This window comes from Gorilla gorilla, chromosome 14 (assembly GCF_029281585.2).
Source record: "Gorilla gorilla gorilla isolate KB3781 chromosome 14, NHGRI_mGorGor1-v2.1_pri, whole genome shotgun sequence".
NCBI lineage: Eukaryota > Metazoa > Chordata > Mammalia > Primates > Hominidae > Gorilla > Gorilla gorilla.
In genome coordinates, this window is record NC_073238.2 from 128,628,366 (window position 1) to 128,651,605 (window position 23,240).

The 23,240-nt window shown below is 61.7% G+C and overlaps 1 protein-coding gene across 6 annotated transcripts in view; it reads left to right on the forward strand.

Annotated features, from left to right (window-relative positions):
* Positions 1-23,240, forward strand: part of TMEM255B (transmembrane protein 255B) — a 64,048-nt gene that overhangs the window by 39,893 nt on the left and 915 nt on the right. For 2 of the 6 annotated variants that reach the window (XM_055360273.2, XM_055360274.2), the window contains exons 6-9: positions 1,306-1,391; positions 2,172-2,331; positions 5,671-5,814; positions 13,857-14,355. In XM_055360273.2, coding sequence (XP_055216248.1) covers positions 1,306-1,391; positions 2,172-2,331; positions 5,671-5,814; positions 13,857-14,024 — 558 coding nt within the window. In that variant the 3' untranslated portion in view covers positions 14,025-14,355. Of the gene's footprint in view, positions 1-1,305; positions 1,392-2,171; positions 2,332-5,670; positions 5,815-13,067; positions 13,273-13,856; positions 14,356-23,240 lie in introns of those variants that run through there. The other 4 variants (XM_055360276.2, XM_055360275.2, XR_008671013.2 and 1 more) reach the window with 3 other exon arrangements.

The window sequence follows — 23,240 nt, forward strand, 5'->3', positions numbered from 1 at the left end:
TTTCACTCTGGAGTCAGAGTTCCGGACTTGCTTCATTAAATCACAACAGTCTCAGTTTCATGTGTCCAGTTCTGTATGGCTCTTCCAATTAGCATTTTTCTAACTTAATTATTGCAATAAGAAGCAAGGATAATACATTTACAGTGTCTGAGAAACTTCTGGATTTCCCTGAGCCACCGACAGCGGCAGTGTGACCTCATTTCTCTTTCCAGGTGAGTGAGATGCGGGGAGTAATGACCCGCGGGCGGCCGCCGCCTTCGCCAGGACCGTCGGAGGGCACAGCTCTGTGACGGCGCTCTCTGTGTGTCTCGCGCCTGCCCTGTGTGGATTCCTGGCTTTAACTAAACGCAGCCTCTCATCCTTAGCACGGGTGTCAGAGGAGGAGGAGCTGGAGGCCGTCTCAGTGGCCAGCACCTGCCAGCTTGTCTGGGACTCTCCAGCAGCTGCTGGGAGGCGTCGTGTGTGTGTGTGTTTGTGTGTGTGTGTGTCGGGGGGGGTGGGCAGGAGGTGTCCCGTGTGTGTGTAGGGGGGAGGCGTCCTGTATGTGTGTGTGGGGGGGGGAGTAGGCGGGAGGCATGCCATGTGTGTATGTTGGGGGGAGGCATCCTGTGTGTGTGTGTGTGTGTGTGTGTGTGGAGGTGTCCTGTGTGTGTGTGTCAGGGGAGGCGTCCTCTGTGTGTGTGTGTGTGTGTGTGGAGGTGTCCTGTGTGTGTGTGTCAGGGGAGGCGTCCTCTGTGTGTGTGTGTGTGTGTGGAGGTGTCCTGTGTGTGTGTGTCAGGGGAGGCGTCCTCTGTGTGTGTGTGTGTGTGTGTGTGCGTGTGTTGGGGGTGTCCCCTGGCCAGGGCTTTCAAGGTTGTCACACGGAGGTGGCAGGTGTCTCTTCCGAGGCTGCCAGTGCTCAAGCCTGGGGGGAGAGCGCCCTGGGACGGGGCCTGTTCTGCCGCCCTCCGGGCTCTCAGGCTTCTGTGCACCCCAGGCCGAAGGCCTCCTGGGCTCTGTCCTTCTGCCCACGCACCCTGATATTTCCCTCTGCTCCTGGGATCATGGAGAAGCAAGGCCTCTCCTCCAAGCCCCGATTATCCGGCCTCTGGGACCAGCCTGTGCCCCTGACCCCTCCTGCAGGAAGGGTCCTGGCCCCCGAGCCCCCAAGCCTCTGTGTCTGGAGTCGGGGGAAAGTCAGGAGGGGCAGCTGCTTGGCTGGGCCTCAGTGGCCGCTCCCAGCTCCCACGAGGCAGCCCTGCCGTTGGTGGGGTGGGTGAGGTGGTGGGCACCGGCGTGTGACCTGACAAGGCCTCTCTGCCCCAGGTCACCTGTCACTCCCTGGACGGCAAGTGCCAGCTGAAGGTGAGAAGCAACACCTGTTACTGCTGTGACCTCTATGCCTGCGGGAGGTGAGGAGCGCCAGGGACCCCCATATCTACACCTGCGGGAGGTGAGGGGCACCGGGGACCCCTATATCTACACCTGCAGGAGGTGAAGGGCACTGGGGACCCCCGTATCTACACCTGTGGGAGGTGAGGGGCGCCGGGGACCCCCGTATCTACACCTGCGGGAGGTGAGGGGCGCTGGGGACCCCTGTATGCGCCTGCAGGGGTGAGGCTTCCATCCTTCCGCTCCCGACATCACCCCCCAACACCCCTGCACCTACATCGTCTCCTTTACTCCTTAGATGTTTACATGAGGAAAGGACATTGAGTCCATTTCACAGATGAAAAGACAGAGGCTCTGAAAGGTTGATCTGCCCAAGAGGACACAGCCCATGTGTGTCTGGCGAGAGTTTAAACCTGGCCTGGCCTCTGAGGCCCCAGGCATGGCCCCCTCTTGGGACAGGGGCCCGTGACCCCGACGGCCTTCCCATCCTGGCGTGAAGACAGAGATGGCTCAGCCGGGGCCCAGACACCCGTCCTGCCAGGCCATTGAGGCGGAGGGGCGGGCCCGCCAGGCCCAGTTGCCGCTCTTTGCCACTGTGGGCCCCAGGTGGGGAGCCTCACAGGCCAATCCCGTCAGACATGGGTTTGATCTCCCAGAGCAGCGCAGGGACGGGCGTTGACTGGGCTCCAGCCCTGATTTCCTCCCCCAGCCCTGCAGGGCTCAGGTCCAGAGAACACAAGTTTAACTTGCGGGTGGTCACTTGCCTCGTGTGGTGACACCGTGGTGCCCTCTCTGTGCAGCACAGAGCCCTCGCCTGCCTACTATGAGTTCATCGGCGTCAGCGGCTGCCAGGACGTGCTGCACCTGTACCGCCTGCTCTGGGCCTCTGCGGTTCTGAACGTCCTGGGCCTGTTCCTGGGCATCATCACCGCCGCCGTCCTGGGGGCCTTCAAGGACATGGTGAGGCCCCTCGGTGGGACCTCCACTGCTCACTGGGAGCCGGGGCTCCGGGTCCATTTCCCCGGGGTGGGCTGGGGGTCCTCCAGCCCTCACTTTACAAATGGGGCACTGAAGCCCATGCGTCTGTCAGCAGGGTGTCAGGGTGACAGCTGGAGTGCACCGACTCACCTCGGGGCCGTCCTGTCCCAAGCCTGTCACAAGAATCACCTGATTTAATCCTTGCCTCCCCGCTGAGGTGGGCACAGCCGTCCCCAAGAAACAATGTTCAGCTCCAAGAGGGAGGCCCAGCCCTTGTGCACTAAGCTCCCATCATTAGCAACTGCCTGGGGCTTCAGATGGGCAGGTCTGGGCTGGGGCTGGGCTGATGCCTTAGCAAACCCCAGAGGCGAGACCCATACAGCCAGGATTGGCCTTGGCAGGAGGAGGGAGGGAAGGGGCCCCTCGCGGGAGGTGGGCTGGACCCATCCTGGAAAGGCCGGCCCTCGCGCCCGGGAAACCACAGGGAAATCACTGGCCCGGGCCGGCTGTCCTCTCCCTTCTCCCTCCTCTGCCCTCTCCTGGCGCCTGTTTCAAACCAGATGTTCTCGTGGTGTGCGGCCAGCAAACCCCGCCCCCTGAACTTGCAGAGAAGCTGTAAGGGATGGGCAGCCAGGAGTGAGGGAGCCCCAACCCCCAGAATATCCAAACAGCAGCCCAGGGACGAGGGGCGCCCCCTCTTGCACCCACATGAGGAGGCCTGGCAGCACCAGGCAGACGCACAGCCTGCAGGCCAGACCCAGCCCAGCGCGGCAGCAAAAACACTCCTGAGCGGCTTCTCCATGCCCTATTCGTCCCAGAGACTGTCCATGACTAAAAATTAGCTCAGCTTGGAACCCTCCTGCCATCTGCTTCTCAGCTCCTCCTTTTCTCAACACTTTTGTGCTTCCAGACAAAACTGGTGAAGCTGAGAGTGACCCTGGCATCCCGAGGTCCAGCCCTCTGGCTCCCCACCCAGTGGCCCCCCAAGCCCCACCCTGGGCCCCCAGATGCCCGCACACCAACACAAGACAGGCACCTCCCTTGGGAGGTCCTTGCTCTGCAGTGACAGCCAGCCGGCCCCTGTGGTGGGAGCAGGAGTCTGGGGTTGGGAAGGGTCTCTGCCGGGATCTTGCGGGCTCCAGGAGCGGGCTCCAGGCGCCTTTGGCGTCTCCTCAGTGCAAGCTTCTCTGCCTCGGCAGCTCAGTGTCTCCTCTCAGCAGCCGTCCTAGGAGGAACTGCAGCCGGATTGTAGACAGGACACAGAAACGCTTGTCTGGTGCAGGCGCCATGCTCGCCACACAGGCCCGGGGTGTCCAGGGTTTTCCGGAAGGGGCTCGTGTGTGCATTAAAGCCCTTGATAAAATGCTGGAGTGCAGGATCGGGAGCAGGAGATACCTCCAGGGCCAGCCCACAATGCAGAGCCACACCGGCTCCAGGAAGTCTTCCTCGAACCCAAAGCTCAGGGGTGCAGAGCAAGGAGAGGGCTTGCTAACCTTCACACCCACCAAGCAGGCCCTCTTGTGAGTTTAACTGATTTTGCCATTTAAACATTTTGTTAAGGAATGAAGATGCTTCCTTCATCCCTTAACATTCCAAGCTGGACGTGCCCTTCAGAGACGAGGGCAAATTACTTGTGACGGGTACATGGGAGGCACTTAACATGCCGGCAAGGGCAGGCGGCCGAGCCAGCCTCTCAGGGGCCTCCTCCGCGTGTGACTCCGTGGCCCCCGTGTTCTCTGGTTTCTGTGCACTTGCCCCGGCCCCATCCTCAGGCCACCCCCAGCTCAGAGGCCTCCCCACCCCTCTACCTGTCAGAGCTGCAAATCTCCTGCCCCTCCCTCACGGAGCATGACCCTCCATGCCCATCCACCTCCCAGGCCCACCTCGGCTGCCCCCCTGCTCTCTGCAGGGTCTGTGGCAGAAGCACGGCCTCCTGCACATGTGGACCAAGGACCAGCTGCCCAGAAGGCCCTGCCCCTTCCCACCTTCCAGTGCCCACTGGGCAGGGGGCTCCCTCCCAGCCCCAGGGGTGCGGGCAGCACCGTTGTCTCCTTGAGGACACTTCAGGCCTGGGGTCATCACCCTGTCCCGGGGTTGTCACCGTATCCCGGGGTTGTCACCGTGTCCCCGGGTCATCACCCTGTCCCGGGGTTGTCACCATGTCCCAGGGTTGTCACCCTGTCCCGGGGTTGTCACCCTATCCCGGGGTTGTCACCGTGTCCCGGGGTCATCACCCTGTCCCGGGGTTGTCACCGTGTCCCGGGGTTGTCACCGTATCCCAGGGTTGTCACCGTATCCCTGGGTCGTCACCCTGTCCCGGGGTTGTCACCGTATCCCGGGGTTGTCACCCTATCCCGGGGTTGTCACCGTGTCCCCGGGTCGTCACCCTGTCCCGGGGTTGTCATCATGTCCCGGGGTTGTCACCCTATCCCAGGGTTGTCACCGTGTTCCCGGGTCATCACCGTGGCCAGCCCCTCGCAGCAGCTCCGGCCTGGCTTCCCCGCCTTTGCCATCTTCCCCTGGCTTCCCTCCAGGGTGCTGCTGAACCTGGGGGTGGGGGCTGGGGAAATTGGAGGGGCACCTGTGTGAAGGTGGGGAGGGAGGCGAAGCCCGGGTGCCCTCGGCCCAGTCCCCCCGTTTCTGGCCCGGGGAAGCCCTGAAGCTTGTGTGAGCCATGGGCCCCTCCCTCTGTAGGGGATGAGGCCGGCCGGGGCCTGAGTTGGAGCCAGCACCTTCTTTGGAGAATTTTAACTGCCTGAGTGAGTCAGTGAAAGTGTGGACGGGAGCTCAGGAGACTTTGGTTTTGTTCGCATTCCCCAGAAACCCTATGCTGGTTGGGGCACAGGCTTGGGGAAGCGAGAGCCATCAGCCCGGCGCTAAGAGGACCCTCCCCACCTGCACCCTTCTGTGCCGAAAAAGCAGACTCTGGGGCCCGGAGAGAAGGAAACCAGTGCTTTTTTTTTTCCCCCCAAAAAATCAAAAAAGTAAAAGAGAGCCCAAGCCAAGCGGTCACCCAGTGTGACTAGCAGGTGGCGGGGCCCTGGGACCAAGATGTAGAGAACCTGAGTGTAAAGCTATGCCAGGCCGGGGTTAGCTCCAGCCTGGGTATAAACGCACGCCAGGCCGGGGTTAGCTCCAGCCTGGGTATAAACGCACGCCGGGCCGGGGTTAGCTCCAGCCTGGGTATAAACGCACGCCGGGCCGGGGTTAGTTCCAGCCTGAGAGTCGGGGGTCGGGGGTGCTGGGCTTTCTAGGAAGGCTGGACAGCCCCTCCCTCCACTAGGGGGTACACGCCGACCGCCCGTCTCCTCTCCATGGCAGGTGCCTCTGTCCCAGCTGGCCTATGGCCCAGCCGTCCCACCACAGACCCTCTACAACCCCGCCCAGCAGATCCTGGCCTACGCAGGCTTCCGTCTGACGCCCGAGCCTGTCCCGACCTGCTCGTCCTACCCTCTGCCCCTTCAGGTAGGGCCAGCATCACCTGCTGGAGTCGGACGTGCTGGTCACAGGCAGTGGGATGGACAGGACGGGGCTGGGGTCGGAGGGGATGAGGTCTTGCAGCCGCCTCACCTTCTGGATTAGGGATGGGAGGTGGGGGGCAGTGACAACCCGGCCGTCAGGGCACAACCTCCCTGCAAGTATGGCCGGGGACCGCGCCAGGTGGCCCTGGTGACCCGCCACCATGCTCTGCCGGCAGCTGGCTCTTCTGACCCCGGGGCTGGCCCCGCACAGGCCTGGGCGGCTCCGCGCTGCGGTGGTGGAAGCTCCTGCGTCTGTCTGCTGGTGGACATCCTGTGGGCATGGCCAGGTTATTTAGGTGGGGCCATATGGATCTGCCAAAATCCAACCCCATTTTACCCACAGACGTGGAGACATCATAGGGTTCATCCTGACATGATGCTATTGACCTTGGAGATGACGGAGGGAGAGGCCATGGTGGGGGGCGAGCAGGACAGTGGCCCCTGCCTGCCTGTCCGATTTCCACTCCTGGGCATGACCGCTTTCTGTGCCACGAAGCTCTGTGCTGTGCCCATGGGTGAAACAGACCGGGCCACGTTTCTTACCTCGGCACTGCAGGCATTCAGGGCTGGCCAACCGCCGTGCTGGGGCACCCTAAGTGCTGAGGGTGCTGGCGGGCCCTGGCCTCTGCCTGCGGCATATCAGAGCCACCGGTGTGACAACCCAAACTCTCCGGACGTGTCCCGTGTCTCCTGCCTGGACGTGCCGCGTGCCCCCGGGGACACAGTTGAGAACCCTGGTCCTGATAAACGTGGGCTTCCTTTCTGGGTGGGAGGCACTGCCCACATGCCCAGCTGACTGGCAGGTCCTTTTGCGCGAGTTAACAGCAGCCTCTGCAGAGAGAGCTGTGTCAGGCCCAGCCCAGCGAAGCTGCAGATTAAAGCAGGCACCGTGATGTGTTTCTGTGCGGGGAAGGGCAGGGTGAATGTGGGGAGTCGTGAGTTCTGAAGTCACGCATGACACAGGTCTTCAGATATTCCACAAGAGGACCCTCTCCTGACACATGACGTTGGCAGGAAGAGACCTTCCTTAGAGGGACATCCGGGGGAGGCCTGTGCACACTCTGCCCTCACGTCCAGGACAGAGAGGGCTCAGGTTTGAGTGGGGCCCGAGAGCCACGACTTTCTCAGCTTACCCTGGGGACCTGCACCGGGGACCCCGAGGAGGGAGCAGGAACCGGCACTCATGGAGATGGTGCTCCTGGGGGTCCCTGGGGTCCAGGGGCCTGTGGGGCTGCTGGGGGTCCCTGGCGTCCAGGGCCTGCTTGGGTCAGCCACCTTCAGCCATGCCCGGGACACAGCAGCTGTTGGGCTCAGTGGAGATGACCAGGGCCTGACAACATCTCCTCGTGGAGGGATCCCTGCACCTCATACCTCAGTCTCCCCTCTCACTTTGAATATAAAGCTGGGGCCCTGCTCCCTGGGAACACAAGGCCCCTGCTGGAGGTCTGGCCTGGAAACATCTTTTCCATTTCTGTGACGGGGGAAGATGTGGTCCCCAGGGTCAGATGGCGGGAGCTTTTGCCAGCAACCCTGCAGTGGTCACTCCTGCAGGCAGGCGCGTCTGCATGGTGCCACAGGCAGCTTCATCCTTCCCCAAGCCTCCTGCCCCTGTCCCAGGGACGTCCCCATCATGGCAGGGACCGTGCCCCCAGGGCCACAGCCCTGTCCTGGGGGCTTCTCTCTGGCCTCCTGGTCTCCCGTGGGAAGTTTGCCAAGCCCAGAACTGGAGGCCCGCAGGGTTAGAAGGAGGAGGCCCGCAGGGGTGGGAGGAGGAGGCCCGCAGGGGTGGGAGGAGGAGGCCCGCAGGGGTAGGAGGAGGAGGCCCGCAGGGGTAGGAGGAGGAGGCCCGCAGGGGTGGAAGGAGGAGGCCCGCAGGGTTAGGAGGAGGAGGCCCGCAGGGTTAGAAGGAGGAGGCCCGCAGGGGTGGAAGGAGGAGGCCCGCAGGGGTAGGAGGAGGAGGCCCGCAGGGGTGGAAGGAGGAGGCCCGCAGGGTTAGAAGGAGGAGGCCCGCAGGGGTAGGAGGAGGAGGAGGCCCGCAGGGGTAGGAGGAGGAGGAGGCCCGCAGGGGTAGGAGGAGGAGGAGGCCCTCAGGGGTAGGAGGAGGAGGCCCGCAGGGGTGGAAGGAGGAGGCCCGCAGGGGTGGAAGGAGGAGGCCCGCAGGGGTAGGAGGAGGAGGCCTGCAGGGGTGGAATGAGGAGGCCCGCAGGGGTAGGAGGAGGAGGCCTGCAGGGGTGGAAGGAGGAGGCCCGCAGGGTTAGGAGGAGGAGGCCCGCAGGGTTAGAAGGAGGAGGCCCGCAGGGGTGGAAGGAGGAGGCCCGCAGGGGTGGAATGAGGAGGCCCGCAGGGGTAGGAGGAGGAGGCCCGCAGGGGTGGAATGAGGAGGCCCGCAGGGGTAGGAGGAGGAGGCCTGCAGGGGTGGAAGGAGGAGGCCCGCAGGGTTAGGAGGAGGAGGCCCGCAGGGTTAGAAGGAGGAGGCCCGCAGGGGTGGAAGGAGGAGGCCCGCAGGGGTAGGAGGAGGAGGCCTGCAGGGGTGGAAGGAGGAGGCCCGCAGGGTTAGGAGGAGGAGGCCCGCAGGGTTAGAAGGAGGAGGCCCGCAGGGGTGGAAGGAGGAGGCCCGCAGGGGTAGGAGGAGGAGGCCCGCAGGGGTGGAAGGAGGAGGCCCGCAGGGTTAGAAGGAGGAGGCCCGCAGGGGTGGAAGGAGGAGGCCCGCAGGGGTGGAATGAGGAGGCCCACAGGGGTAGGAGGAGGAGGCCCGCAGGGGTGGAAGGAGGAGGCCCGCAGGGTTAGGAGGAGGAGGCCCGCAGGGTTAGAAGGAGGAGGCCCGCAGGGGTGGAAGGAGGAGGCCCGCAGGGGTAGGAGGAGGAGGCCCGCAGGGGTGGAAGGAGGAGGCCCGCAGGGTTAGAAGGAGGAGGCCCGCAGGGGTAGGAGGAGGAGGAGGCCCGCAGGGGTAGAAGGAGGAGGCCTGCAGGGGCAGAGGTATCTCCAGGGACGCTGGGCCTGCAGGTGCTCCCCAAGCGGCTCTGCACACACACAGACTTGGAATCGCATGGGTGCCAAGAACGTGCAGCCCAGAGCATAGCCTCGGTGGCCCATGCTGTCTTCCATCCTCAACCTCAGCCGCTGCCCCTCGGGGCCCCAGAGGAGAGACAACACGTGGTTCCATCAGCCCCTTCCTCTTGTCTGGCTCTAGGGCTGGTTTGGGCCGCCCTGGTGCTGGGGCCCGGCTGTCTGAAGCTCTGGCTGTGAGGGGCCCGGCTTCTCCAAGTTTGCATTCTGACTTGGGACCTTGGAGAGAGGCTTTGTGGAGGGAGGGGCTGGTGACTCCCTCAGGCAGGTGTGTCCTCCCTGCCTGTGAGCCCCACGGAGGTGTAAGATGTGGGGGCGATCCTCCCTGTCACACGCGGGCTTACGGGATGTGGGGGTGGACCTTCCCGTCACACGTGGGCTTACGGGATATGGGGGGGCGGTCCTCCCCATCACATGCGGGTTTATGGGATATGGGGGGGTGGTCCTCCCCGTCACACGAGGGCTTATGGGATGTGGGGGGGTGGTCCTCCCCCTCACAAGTGGGCTTACGGGATGTGGGGGGCGGTCCTCCCCATCACACGAGGGCTTACGGGATGTGAGGGGCGGTCCTCCCCATCACACGAGGGCTTACGGGATGTGGGGGGCGGTCCTCCCCATCACACGAGGGCTTACGGGATGTGGGGGGTGGTCCTCCCCATCACATGAGGGCTTATGGGATGTGGGGGGCAGTCCTCCCCATCACACGCAGGCTTATGGGATGTGGGGGGCGGTCCTCCCCGTCACATGCGGGCTTACGAGATGTGGGGGGGTGGTCCTCCCCATCACACGAGGGCTTATGGGATGTGGGGGGCGGTCCTCCCCATCACACGAGGGCTTATGGGATGTGGGGGGCAGTCCTCCCCATCACACGCAGGCTTATGGGATGTGGGGGGCGGTCCTCCCCGTCACATGCGGGCTTACGAGATGTGGGGGGGTGGTCCTCCCCATCACACGAGGGCTTATGGGATGTGGGGGGCAGTCCTCCCCATCACACGCGGGCTTACGGGATGTGGGGGGGTGGTCCTCCCCGTCACACGAGGGCTTATGGGATGTGAGGCGCGGTCCTCCCCATCACACGAGGGCTTATGGGATGTGGGGGGCGGTCCTCCCCATTACACGCGGGCTTAAGGGATGTGGGGGGCGCAGGGGCAGATCCACTTCATCCCCATGGTGCTCCATCCTCATCCACCCTGGGGCTCTGGGTTTACACAAAGGGTGGATGTTCCCCTCTTCCTCTGGGGAGGCCTGGGGCCCTCAGATGGCCCAGCCAGCCTTTGTGCCAGGCCAGCGTGTGTGGGAGCTTAATATACGCACGCTGATAATTGGATTTCAGAGATTGCAAATCAGATGAGGCTCATGTGCTCCTCAGAAGAACAACAGAGGAGGGGCCCTGCTTCCACAGAAATGGAGAGAAAATATTCAGGGTGTTCCATGGAAGTCGTTAGCAGCAGAAAATACTCCCACTTGAGACAGTGGGGGATGGGGAACAGTGACTTGGTGGGGGAGGTTTTGAGCGGTTAATAAAAAGGACAATTTAAAGAGATCACCTTCCTTGCACCCAGCAGCTTTGCCAGGCATGAAGTGCAGGGGAGGACGTGGCGTCACAGCAGAAGATGAGTTCCTGCCCCGTTACTAAGAAACATGCCCTCCCTTCCCCTATGAGATTACCCGTGGGCAGGGCTTGTCCCTAGGGGGACCCTGTCCATTCAGTGGTTAACCCCGTGGTCCCAGGGTTTACTCTGTGGTTCCTGGGGGTTTATTCCATGGTTCCTGGCGGTTTACTCCATGTTCCTGGGGGTTTACTTTGTGGTCCTGGGGGGTTTACTGCATGGTTCCTGGGGTGTTTACTCCGTGGTTCCTGGGAGTTTACGCCATGGTTTCAGGGGGATTTATTCCGTGGTTCCTGGGTGGTTACTCTGTGGTTCCTGGGGGTTTGTTCTGTGGTTCCTGGGGGTTTACTCCGTGGTTCTTTGGGGTTTAACTCTGTGGTTTCTGGGGGTGTAACTCTGTGGTTCCTTGGGGGGGGGGGTACTCCATGTTTCCTGGGGGTTTACTCCGTGGTTCCTGGGGGTTTACTCTGTGGTTCTTGGGGATTTATGCTGTGGTTCCTGGGGGTTTGCTCCATGGTTCCTGGGGGTTTACTCTGTGGTTCTTGGGGATTTATGCTGTGGTTTCTAGGGGTTTACCTCTGTGGTTCCTGGGGAGATTACTCTGGTTCCTGGGGCTTTACTCCATGGTTCCTTGGGGTTTACTCTGTGGTTTTTGGGGGGGGGGGTTATGCTGTGTTTCCTGGGGGTTTATTCTGTGGTTCCTGGGGGTTTAACTCTGTGGTTTCTGGGGGGGGGGGGGAGGTTACTCTCTGGTTCCTGGGGGTTTACTCCATGGTCCTGGGGGTTTAACTCTGTGGTTTCTGGCAGGGGGGTTACTCTGTGGTTCCTGGGAGTTTACTCCATGGTTCCTGGGGTTTACTCTCTGGTTCCTAGGGGTTTAACTCTGTGGTTCCTGGGGGGAAGGGTTACTTTGTGGTTCCTGGGGGTTTACTCCGTGGTTCCTGAGAGTTTACTCCGTGGTTCCTGGGGGTTTGCTTCGTGGTTCATGGGGGTTTACTCCATGGTTCCTGGGGGTTTAACTCTGTGGTTTCTGGCGGGGGGTGGGGTTACTCTGTGGTTCCTGGGGGTTACTCTATGGTCCTGGGGGTTTACTCCATGGTTCTTGGGGATTTATGCTGTGGTTCCTGGGAGTTTACTCTGTGGTTCCTGGGGTTTACTCCATGGTCCTGGGGGTTTACTCCATGGTTCCTGGGGGTTTAATTCTATGGTTCCTGGGGAGGTTACTCTGCGGTTCCTGGGGCTTTACTCCATGGTTCCTCGGGGTTTACTCTGTGGTTTTTTGGGGGAGGTTACTCTGTGGTTCCTGGGGTTTACTCTGTGGTTCCTGGGGGTTTAACTCTGTGGTTCCTGGGGGTTTACTCTGTGGTTCCTGGGGGTTTACTCCATGGTTCCCGGGGGTTTAACTCTGTGGTTCCTGGGGTTTAACTCTGTGGTTCCTGGGGGGAGGGGTTACTCTGTGGTTCCTGGGGGGAGGGGTTACTCTGTGGTTCCTGGGGGGGAGGGGTTTACTCCGTGGTTCCTGAGTTTTACTCCGTGGTCCTGGTGGTTCACTCGGTGGTTCCTAGGGAGTTACTCCATGGGGTTCTGGGGTTTGCCCCTTAGTTTCCTTAACTGCTCATCTGCTGTGAAGAAGAGTGGGTGCTACAGAGTTGGAAGTTGGGAGCTCCAAGCAGACTTGAGAGAATGTTCCCTAGTGTCTCACTCTGTCGCCTGTGGCCAGAAACCTGTGTGAGTTTCGGGGGAAGAAAGAAATGAGGTTGGCAGGTGTCCCTGAACCACTGGATCCCATGAGCCTGGGCTGTCAACCTCAACATTGCAGTCCCTCTGAGGAAGGGCCCCATTCTCAGCCTTACCTACACCTGTGCAGAAATTCTGCTGTCAGGATCCAGAGGTCCTGCTAGCTCCCAGGGCGTCTGCAGTGCAGAGCTCTCCAGGGAGAGGCTCAGACAGGCAGCTGGCTTCTCTGGGGATGCTGAACACGCAGGCTCAGACAGGCAGCTGGCTTCTCATGGGACCCTGCAGGCTGGGGCAAGAGGAGCACAGAGCACATCTGGTAGCTTGGAGTTTGAAAAACTCTTCCTGTGTTATTTCTTAGAAGGAGTTTGTTTGCTTTATTTATTTAAAATTTGATTAGAAATTCCCCCTCGAATTTAAGGGGAAAAAAAGAAAAGAATTAAGATGTGTGTTAGCCGTTGGAGAAAAACTAGAATGTATCAATTTAAAATCTGTGCCGTTCTTCGCTTTTCTGGTCTCAGAATTACTTGAGTGCGTCTATGTGTGTTAGTCAGGGCTCTCTAGGGAAGCAGAGCCTATGGGAGAATACAGGTACCTACATATGAAGACAGAGATCAATCCATCGATTCTGAATGACTGGCTGGCGACTGTGGGCTGCAGGTGCACAACCACAGGGAGGGGGCAGGCTGGAGGCAAGGGAGGGTGACGCTGCCCCTGGAGTGCCTAGGCCACTGGGGCAGAGTCCACTTCTCCTGGGGACCACAGCCTCTTTCCTTAACGCCTTCAGTGGAGAGGAGTGGCCGTCCGTGTCCAGGGGCTGAGGCACTGTACGCAAGGGTGTCAATCACACCTGAAGATGCCTCCACGGCAACACCCAGACGCGTGTGTGAGCCGCTGAGTCAGCCACGGTGACACTGAACCAGCCACACGCTGCTGGACGTGTGGACGCGTGGGGTTCATACGTGGGGCCTTTCCTAAATATGAAGAGTTGGGTGAGCCCAGGGGCCCCGGGCCTGGTGGACCCTGACTGTCGGTTTTGGAGTCAGGTCAGAGGCTTGCTGGCTGTGAGGAAGTGGGATGTGGTCTGAGCACACCCTTCCTGGGGCGTCCACCCCCCGCCCCATGCAGCTGTGGAGGCCAAGGTTGTGCCAGTGAGGCCCCGGCCACCCTCTCCTGTTCTGCCCAGGGCTGGGGCTGCTCCTTCTGGTGGCCCTGGGTCTGTGGGGTGGGGGCCCGTGAGAGTGGTCCTGGGTCTGCGGTGGGGGAGTGAGGCGTAAGAGTGGCCCTGGCTCTGCGAGGGGAGGAGGGCGTAAGGGTGGCCCTGGGTCTCCGGGGGAGGGGAGGGCGTAAGGGTGGCCCTGGGTCTCCGGGGGAGGGGAGGGGCGTGAGAGTGGCCCTGGGTCTGTGGGAGCCCGTGTGAATAGCCCTGAGTCTGCGGGGGGCCCTGTGTGAGTGGCCCTGGGTTGGCGGGGTGGGTGGGGAGCGTGTGAGTGGCCCTGGTACATGTCAGGCTTCCCTGTGGTCCGGCACGGGGTGGTCTCACCTGCTAACCCAGGGCCCTCTCTGTTTATTGCAGCCCTGCAGCCGCTTCCCAGTTGCGCCCTCCTCTGCCCTGGCTTCGTCTGAGGACCTGCAGCCCCCATCTCCAAGCACCTCTGGCTCTGGGCTTCCCGGCCAGGCTCCGCCGTGCTACGCACCCACCTACTTTCCCCCGGGGGAGAAGCCACCCCCCTACGCACCCTGATAGAGGTGTGGAGTAAAAGATAATTTGTTTGTTTAAAAAAAAAAAAAAAAGGCAGCCTCTAGAAATCCCGCTTCTGTGGCCAACCTCCTAGAGAACCCAGGAGAACGTTCCAGAAGTCTGTCCCCTCCTTTCCTCCCTGGGCACACTGGTGAGGGAGGCTGGAACCAGGCAGGGAGTGGGGCCCTCCAGACCCAGGCTGGTGACACCTTGGCTCGGGCTCTGCTCACAACAAATGGCGCTGAAAGTTCCCACCCGGCCTCCTCCTCTGAGAGCAATTGTTCTGGTGTTTTCACATCCCTTAATTAATTAGCTATTATTATGATTTTGCAAAGAGGGTGTGGCCCCGGCCTCCCTGCCTGTGTGTTCTTGTTTGTGGACATGTGTTGTGCGTTACACGTTCATGTGTGCATCTGTGTCCTGGAGAAGGGCAGGGCAGAAGCCACCCGCCCCTCGTGCTGTGCTCCTGACGTATGCCAGGAAGGGAAGGACGCTTCGGCTCCAACGCCCAGCGCTGTGTCTAACCGCCTGTGAGTTGTTAGAATCCGGGGGCCCGGTTGTCTTTCCCAGCCCCGGATGCAAATCTGCCTGGGCCACTGGCACGAGGGTCTTCCCCTGAGCTGTCTCCCAGCTACGGCGCCTGGGCTTCCGCTGTCCTTCTGCGGCTTCTCCCTCACCGCACCGTGTCTCAGGACCCCCGGCCGCTGGGATAGTGGGGGACGGTGTTTCGGGGTCCTTTGGCTCAGGGTCTGGGGCCGCAGCACTCCCTGTGGAAACCAGCTTAGCTCCCCGCGGGCCCAGCATGCACCTGCCAGGCACACCTGGGGAGACAGGTGAGCACGCCTGGGAAACGGCAGGTCCCGGGTGGGTCACAGGCCCCGGATGGGTCACAGGACAGGTCTCAGGTGGGTCACAGGTCCTGAGTGGGTCACAGGTCCCGGGTGGGTCACAGGCCCCAGGTGGGTCACAGGACAGGTCCCGGGTGGGTCACAGGTCCCGAGTGAGTCACAGTTCCCGGGTGGGTCACAGGACAGGTCCCGGGTGGGTCACAGGTCCTGAGTGGGTCACAGGCATCCTGGGTGGGTCACAGGCCCCGGGTGAGTCACAGGTCCCAGGTTGGTCACAGGCCCCAGGTTGGTCACAGGTCCTGAGTGGGTCACAGATCCCGGGTGGGCCACAGGTCCCGGGTGGGTCACAGGTGTCCCAGTGACAGGAGTTCAGGATGCGCCACCCCAAAGTAGCCGAAGTCTCTTGAAAAGTGTTGGATGTTGGGAGAGGCTTTCTCTGAACTCCTGAAGTCAGATCTTCAGGGAACCAGGGACTCCCAGGGCAGGAGGGCGGGCGAGAGGTGATCCCATTGCTCCCCCACGCGCCACAAGACACCGAGTCGCCGTCTCTGCTCTGTGGGCCGCTCACGGTTCCCCAGTCACTCCCTCTCCCCTCGGAAGCTGGCGCCCCCAGGCCTCACCGCTCTCAGGGCCTCATGTCCCTCCCTGCAAAGCCCCCCGTGCCTACGATAAACAAGTACCGCTCTTCTCCCGAGTGGGTCTGAGGTCTCCAGCTTACTTCATGGAACAGCACCCGCCTGGGAGGTGGAGCGGGGACTTTCTCCCCTGCCCAGTCCTGGATCTGGGAGAAAAAAGATAAGGTGGAGGGGAGCCACACTCGTGCAGACACAGCCTCCTGCCCCCTCCGCTGCCCGGGAGCCTCCCTCTGCCCGACGGAGCGTCTCATCCTGTGTCCAGCGCTCCTGGACAGAAGGCCCACAGCGCACATCCACACATGAACGGTGGCTGGCTGGGCCCAGGGGCGCCAACGGGCCTCTGAAAGGCCTGCAGCCAGCTCTGGTCTGTGAACCCGCCACTGCTTGTCATTTTTATCTTATAAAATCCAGCCTCACGAGCTTGCTGTCCAGGAGAATGTGGTCTTGGCCTCTCAGGGCTGACTGGCCTTGAACCAGTCCGGGAGGTGGGGCACGAGCCAGAGGTGCGGCGTCCTGTCTGGAAATCACCGCCCGGTTCCTCCAGGTCTGTGGGTGCCTGGCTCCGAGTAAGAAGCTGAACAAGCAGCAGAGACCAAGAGGTTTCTGGAGCGCCGGGAGATGCACTCACGAGCGCCTGTGGGGGAAGAAGTGTGCCACGGATTTCCCGAGTCCCCAAGGCTCTCACTTTACCTCAGGGAAGGCTCTATGGGCGCCGATGGTGCCGTGGTCTTGTGTGGGCAGTTCCTGGGCACCCCGGAGCTTGGGCTGTGCCCCCGAAGCTGCCTGGTGCAGGCCCCAGCGCCTCTTGGTGTCCTAGGGGTGCGAACAGCAGAGAAGCTGAACTGCAGGTCTGGGCAGGGAGTCTCTGCCCCCTGGAGCTCTGGCCAGCAAAGTCACAGGAATAACCCTCCTTCCCCTCATGTCAGCCCTCGGTCGCAGGGTGCGGTGTGGGGGCATCAGAGTGCTTCCCCGAGGCTGCACTCACCAGCTTTCCCCAAACACAACATCGATCTTTCCTGACTTTTAATCTTGTCTAGAGTCAAAAGCTGTTCAAAAATATTCAACTCCAAGGTCAACAGTTTTGTTCTTGCCACAAAAATGTCCTTATCCTTTATCCCGGCCACAAAGAATGTGAACAATTTGACTCAAGGTTCGTGGTGGCTGGAGGGTCCCCCAGGTCCCAGGGCAGCTCCCACCTGGCGCAGGGCTCCGGCCAATGCCTGGCCTGCAGTGTGGGCGGCGGCTGCTCTCGAGGTGCACCTGTCTCATGTGGACGGAGCCTGTCTGGGGCCACCAAGCTCTGCCAGCCTGAGTCACGGTCTGATGAACCCCCTCTCTGGGCTCCGCTGGGGCCTTCTCATCCCAGCCTCCTCTGCAGGGATGGGCTCCCAATCCCGCCCTCGCTTGGTTCCCACGCACAGCCGAGGTCAGTGAGACCCTGAAGGCCGTGGGAGAGGGGGTGGAGGGGATGGTGGGGCAGGGGGTGCTGGGGGGTTTGGGGGTGCTGTGGCCCCGGGGCAGGGGGTGCTGGGGGGTTTGGGGGTGCTGTGGCCCCACCTGCACTCCCTGCCTCACTGGGACAGCACAGGAGACAGGCTTCTCCTGCAGCTCAGAGGTGGGGGCCTAGTGCAGCTGCAGGTTGTGCCTGAGGAGGGCAGGGTCAGAGCATTGCCCTGGGTAGGGGTCCGTTGAGACTGGCCCCACCTTATTAGCTTGGGACCTTGGGTTACAGGGAGTCTCCTCCTGCCTCAGTTTCTACATTTCACACAGCAGCACTGCTCACAAGAGCTCCCAAGCAGAGGCAACTACTGAGTGGGGGAGGGACACAGTCCGTCCACATGGGGCCACCGGCCACGGAGAGAGGAAGGGACATGGGTGACGGTCCGTCCACATGGGGCCACCGGCCACAAAGAGAGGAAGGGACATGGGTGACGGTCCGTCCACATGGGGCCACCGGCCACAAAGAGAGGAAGGGACATGGGTGACGGTCCGTCCACATGGGGCCACCGGCCACAAAGAGAGGAAGGGACATGGGTGACGGTCCGTCCACATGGGGCCACCGGCCACAAAGAGAGGAAGGGACATGGGTGACGGTCCGTCCACATGGGGCCACCGGCCACAAAGAGAGGAAGGGACATGGGTGACGGTCCGTCCACATGGGGCCACCGGCCACAAAGAGAGGAAGGGACATGGGTGACGGTCCGTCCACATGGGGCCACCGGCCACAAAGAGAGGAAGGGACATGGGTGACGGTCCGTCCACATGGGGCCACCGGCCACAAAGAGAGGAAGGGACATGGGTGACGGTCCGTCCACATGGGGCCACCGGCCACAAAGAGAGGAAGGGACATGGGTGACGGTCCGTCCACATGGGGCCACCGGCCACAAAGAGAGGAAGGGACATGGGTGACGGTCCGTCCACATGGGGCCACCGGCCACAAAGAGAGGAAGGGACATGGGTGACGGTCCGTCCACATGGGGCCAACGGCCACAAAGAGAGGAAGGGACATGGGTGACGGTCCGTCCACATGGGGCCAACGGCCACAAAGAGAGGAAGGGACATGGGTGACGGTCCGTCCACATGGGGCCAACGGCCACAAAGAGAGGAAGGGACATGGGTGACGGTCCGTCCACATGGGGCCAACGGCCACAAAGAGAGGAAGGGACATGTGTGACGGTCCGTCCACATGGGGTCACCGGCCACGGAGAGAGGAAGGGATATGGGTGATATGGTTTTGCTGTGTCCCCACCCAAATCTCAACTTGAATTGTATTTCCCAGAATTCCTGCACGTTGTGGGAGGGACCCAGCGGGAGGTAATTGAATCATGGTGGCTGGTCTTTCCCATGCTATTCTCGTGATAGTGAGTAAGTCTCACGAGATCTGACCAGTTGATCAGGATTTCCGCTTTTGCTTCTTCCTCATTTTCTCTTGCTCCTGCCGTGTAAGAAGTGCCTTTTGCCTCCCACTGTGATTCTGAGGCCTCCCCAAGCATGTGCAATTGTAAGTCCAGTTAAACCTCTTTTTTTCCCAGTCTCAGGTATGTCCTTATTAGCAGTGTGAAAACAGAATACTACAGTGGTCCATCCACACGCGGGTCTCACCCAGCCACGGAGAGGGAGAGGACACGGTCCGCCCACACAGGGTCACGCGGCCACAGAGAGGGAGAGGACGTGGCCCATCCACACGCGGGTCACCCAGCCACAGAGAGGAAGGAAGCTCTAACGGGTGCTGGGGTGAGGCTGTAACACACAGTGCTCAGGGAAGGACACCAGACGTGAAGACTGTGTTCTGTTTATATGCAGTGTCCAGAGAAGGCGTGTCCACAGACAGAGGCTGACTGGGAAAGGAGGTGCAGTCACTGCTCATGGACACGGGTTCTTTTCGGGGAGCCAAGCGTGTTCGCAGCGTGTTCTGGATGGGGAGAGGTGCAGTTACTGCTCAGGGACACAGGTTCTTTTCCGGGAGACAAGCGTGTTCGCAGTGTGTTCTGGATGGGGAGAGGTGCAGTCACTGCTCAGGGACACGGGTTCTTTTCGGGGAGACAAGCGTGTTCGCAGCGTGTTCTGGATGGGGAGAGGTGCAGTCACTGCTCAGGGACACGGGTTCTTTTCGGGGAGGCAAATGTGTTCTAAGCGTGTTCTGGATGGGGGAGAGGTGCAGTCATTGGTCAGGGATACGAGTTCTTTTCGGGGAGGCAAGTGTGTTCTAAGCGTGTTCTGGATGGGGGAGAGGTGCAGTTACTGGTCAGGGATACGAGTTCTTTTCGGGGAGGCAAGTGTGTTCTAAGCGTGTTCTGGATAGGGAGGGAGGTGCAGTCACTGGTCAGGGACATGGTTTCTTTTCAGGGAGGCAAGCGTGTTCTAAGCATGTTCTGGATGGGGGAGAGGTGCAGTCACTGGTCAGGGACATGGGTTCTTGTGGGAAGAGGAGTGTCCAGGAGCCAGATGGAGGTGATCGGTGGACGGCCCTGTGGATGGACTGACCACCAACCCATGCTCTGCACTCATGAGGCGTGGCTATTGCTGTGTGAATCACATCTCCATGGAAACGGGAGTGGGAGAAATGGGCCCCAAGGATGTTGTGAAGATGGCCTTATGGGGCTGCACTAGTGACTTGGACAGTGCTGGCCACCGGCCCTGCTCAGTGAACAAGAGCCATGGTCATCACCCTCGCCACACAGAGCAGCTCCTCCTGCAGACTTGGGGACCCCGTGGCCACCAGGCCCCGCAGTGGGAGCAGAGATGCCTCCGAAACTCTGGAGACCCACAGAGGCAGAGGAGGATTCCACGAGGGCGGGGCCGTGAGCAGATCCTCAGACGGCGCCACGCGCCACTTCCTTTTCTGTTTCCTAGACCTTTTAACTGATGGAATTCAGTAAGCAGAAAACGTGCTTGAAACAAGGGCACCATGGAGCAGACCCTCCCCCTCTCCCCTCGCAGAGACCTTGACCCTGGGGCAGGTGACCCTTCTTGCTTTGCAGGCAGGGGCTGTGGCTGGAGCTTCTCCTACAAACCGGCTGTGCTGGGATTAGCCCGGCTGTACATTTGCTTTATGCTTCCGTTGGCATTTAAAAACCTGATGTTCATATTTTCTGTATTACGTGAAGTAGGACGAAACGTTCCTTTTTGCTTAGAACAGTTTTCCACAGAGGTGCCCGGGCCCAGGGGACAGTGGCCAACCTCTGGAGACATTTTGTGTTGTCATGAGGCTAAGTGTCCAGGAGGGGGCGCTGGTGCATCTGCTGTGCACAGGACGCGGCCACATCAAAGGACCCCACCTGCAAAACACATGCCAAACCTCCTTCCTCCTCCCCAGCCCAGAGTCAGGGCTGTCCCCCCTCCCTCCAGGGGACATATCCCTCCTCCCTCCAGGGGACACATGCCCCCTCCCTCCAGGGGACACATGCCCCCTCCCTCCAGGGGACACATCCCTCCTCCCTCCAGGGGATACATCCCTTCTCCCTCCAGGGGACACATCCTCCCTCCCTACAGGGGACACATCCCCCCTCCCTCCTCGGGACACATCCCCCCTCCCTCCAGGGGACACATGCCCCCTCCCTCCAGGGGACATATCCCTCCTCCCTCCAGGGGATACATCCCTTCTCCCTCCAGGGGACACATCCTCCCTCCCTCCAGGGGACACATCCCCCCTCCCTCCAGGGGACACATCCCTCCTCCCTGCATGGGACACATCTCCCCTCCCTCCAGGGGACACATCCCTCCTCCCTCCACGGGACACATCCCTCCTCCCTCCAGGGGACACATCCCTTCTCCCTCCAGGGGACACATCCCTCCTCCCTCCAGGGGACACATCCCCCCTCCCTCCAGGGGACACATCCCTTCTCCCTCCAGGGGACACATCCCCCCTCCCTCCAGGGGACACATCCCCCCTCCCTCCAGGGGACACATCCCCCCTCCCTTCAGGGGACACATCCCCCCTCCCTCCAGGGGACACATCCCCCCTCCCTCCAGGGGACACATCCCTTCTCCCTCCAGGGGACACATCCCCCCTCCCTCCAGGGGACACATCCCCCCTCCCTCCAGGGGACACATCCCCCCTCCCTTCAGGGGACACATCCCCCCTCCCTTCAGGGGACACATCCCCCCTCCCTCCAGGGGACACATCCCCCCTCCCTTCAGGGGACACATCCCTCCTCCCTCCAGGGGACACATCCCTCCTCCCTCCATGGGACACATCCCCCCTCCCTCCAGGGGGCACATCCCTCCTCCCTCCAGGGCGCACATCCCTCCTCCCTCCAGGGGACACATCCCTCCTCCCTCCCCAGGGCACCAGCACTTGCACCACGTGCTCTGTCTTCCCGTCCTCTTGCACACCCCAGACATGCCTGGTCGTGGAGGATGCCAGGTCGCCAACGTGACAGGCCTGGCTGGGCCTCTGTGTTGCAATTCCTAGCACCATTGGTTTTGCTTGTTTGGGACAGTGGTTATTATAACTTTTGGCACCCCCGGAACTCTAAGAAAACAATACTAGGAAACAGAAGTTCCTGATTCCTCTGGAGGCAGAGCAGAAACCCAGGCGGAGGGTTGTGTCCTGAGGACACTGGTGACTGTAGCCTGTGTCTGTGGGGGCCTCCCCACGTCCCTGTCCCTGAGGCTGGCCGTTGCCTGTTTTTGCTCCTGGCCATCTTGACCTCGGGAGGATGGAGGCTGGGCAGGAGCAGGCTCCCAGCCGGCCAGGGAACATTCTGGGAGAGCACTGGGGGGCACCCACCAGTGTGATCTGATGGACGCCGCGGTGCCGGGCTGGAGGCCGGGATCTGACGGACGCCGCGGTGCCGGGCTGGAGGCCGGGATCTGACGGACGCCGTGGTGCCGGGCTAGAGGCTGGGATCCCAGCGGGCGGCTGTGGCCCCTGTGGCCGTGTGAGGCCGTGCTGTGGGCAGTGCAGGGCTCTCCTGGGGCCCAGGGGGCTGTGTTCCACGGGCTTCTTGGAGTTCTGGTCCGCTGGCTCTGGCATCGTCGGGGTCAGACGAGTTGGCCTGCTTAGCGAGCCGTCAGCATCCACGCCGGGGCCTCCCAGAACTGGGCTTCTGTGCTGATGGCCAGATCCGAGCTCTGGGCCCGACCATCCTCAGCCCAAACAGCACCTGGACATCCCGGAGCCAGCGTGGAGGCCTGGGCTGCGGGTCCCCGACCGTGTGAGCAGCCAGTGGCCACCTGTCCCGGCCCGAGTGGAGAAAGCGCATCTGCCTGCGGAAGGTCCACGTGCTGCCGGGCGAGGCTGGCGAGAGCCGTCACACACACGCGGGGCCGCTGGCGGCAGATGGACGTTTCCGAAGGGAGCCGGCAGGAGCCTGACGTCTGCCCTCTGAGGCCAGGGCCTCCCCTGTCAGTATTTTCTCACGGTACCGAAGCGAAAGTTGCCTGCAATACCTCTTAGACTAGGTTGAAGTCCTGAATTCAGGCTGCAGCCCTGAATCAACAGAACTTCTGCCCAGATGCTGCCAAGATTTTGGGAAGAACAAGAGGCCCTTGCCCGGCGTGTCCAGAGCAAGTGGCATCATGCCCACGATGGCGCAGGGTCATGGGATGTGGCCCGAGGAGCCCATAACTGGCACCGGTCAACAAGAGCCCCAGAGACACAGGATGGGTCTGCCAGGGACCCTCAGGGACCACCAGGGCCTGGAGGCTCCAGCGTAGATGAGCTGGGCGGCTCTGGACGGCAGGGGATGGGGCCCCCTGTGCATGGCCCCTGGCAAGGTGCCTGGCTGGCCGTCCATCCATGGGGTGAGCTCGGCCCAGGCGGGCAGGGTCCCTCCAGGTGGGCATGAGTGTTGCTGGCTCCCGAGCCTTGGAGAAGCTCTGCCCATTCCACAGCCGTCAGGCCGGGGGCCAGAGGGAAGCCGCTCCTTCCCGGCCCGGGGCTGCCCCTCAGGAGCCCACTCGGCCGATGCCACCTTGTCAGTCCAGCCAGCGGGGCCTCCCGTGTGGCCTTCAAAGCCACAGGCCTCTTTCTAGAAACCTCTTTGCAGTTCATTTGTGGCGATTTATCCCTGGACGGGTTCTCGGGGATTCTATCCTTCTTCTCCACCCGACTTTTCTCTAGGTCAAGTGCTGACCCCAGCCAGGCAGAGGCAAAGACGCCCCAACGCACAGCCTGTCCTGCCCGGTGGGCGCAGCTCCGGGACTGACTGGTGGGAGGTGGGGCTGCTCCGAGCTGCCCCGTGTCTCACTCCTCCCCAGGGAGCTCCGAGCACGGGTGAGGGTTTGGTCTT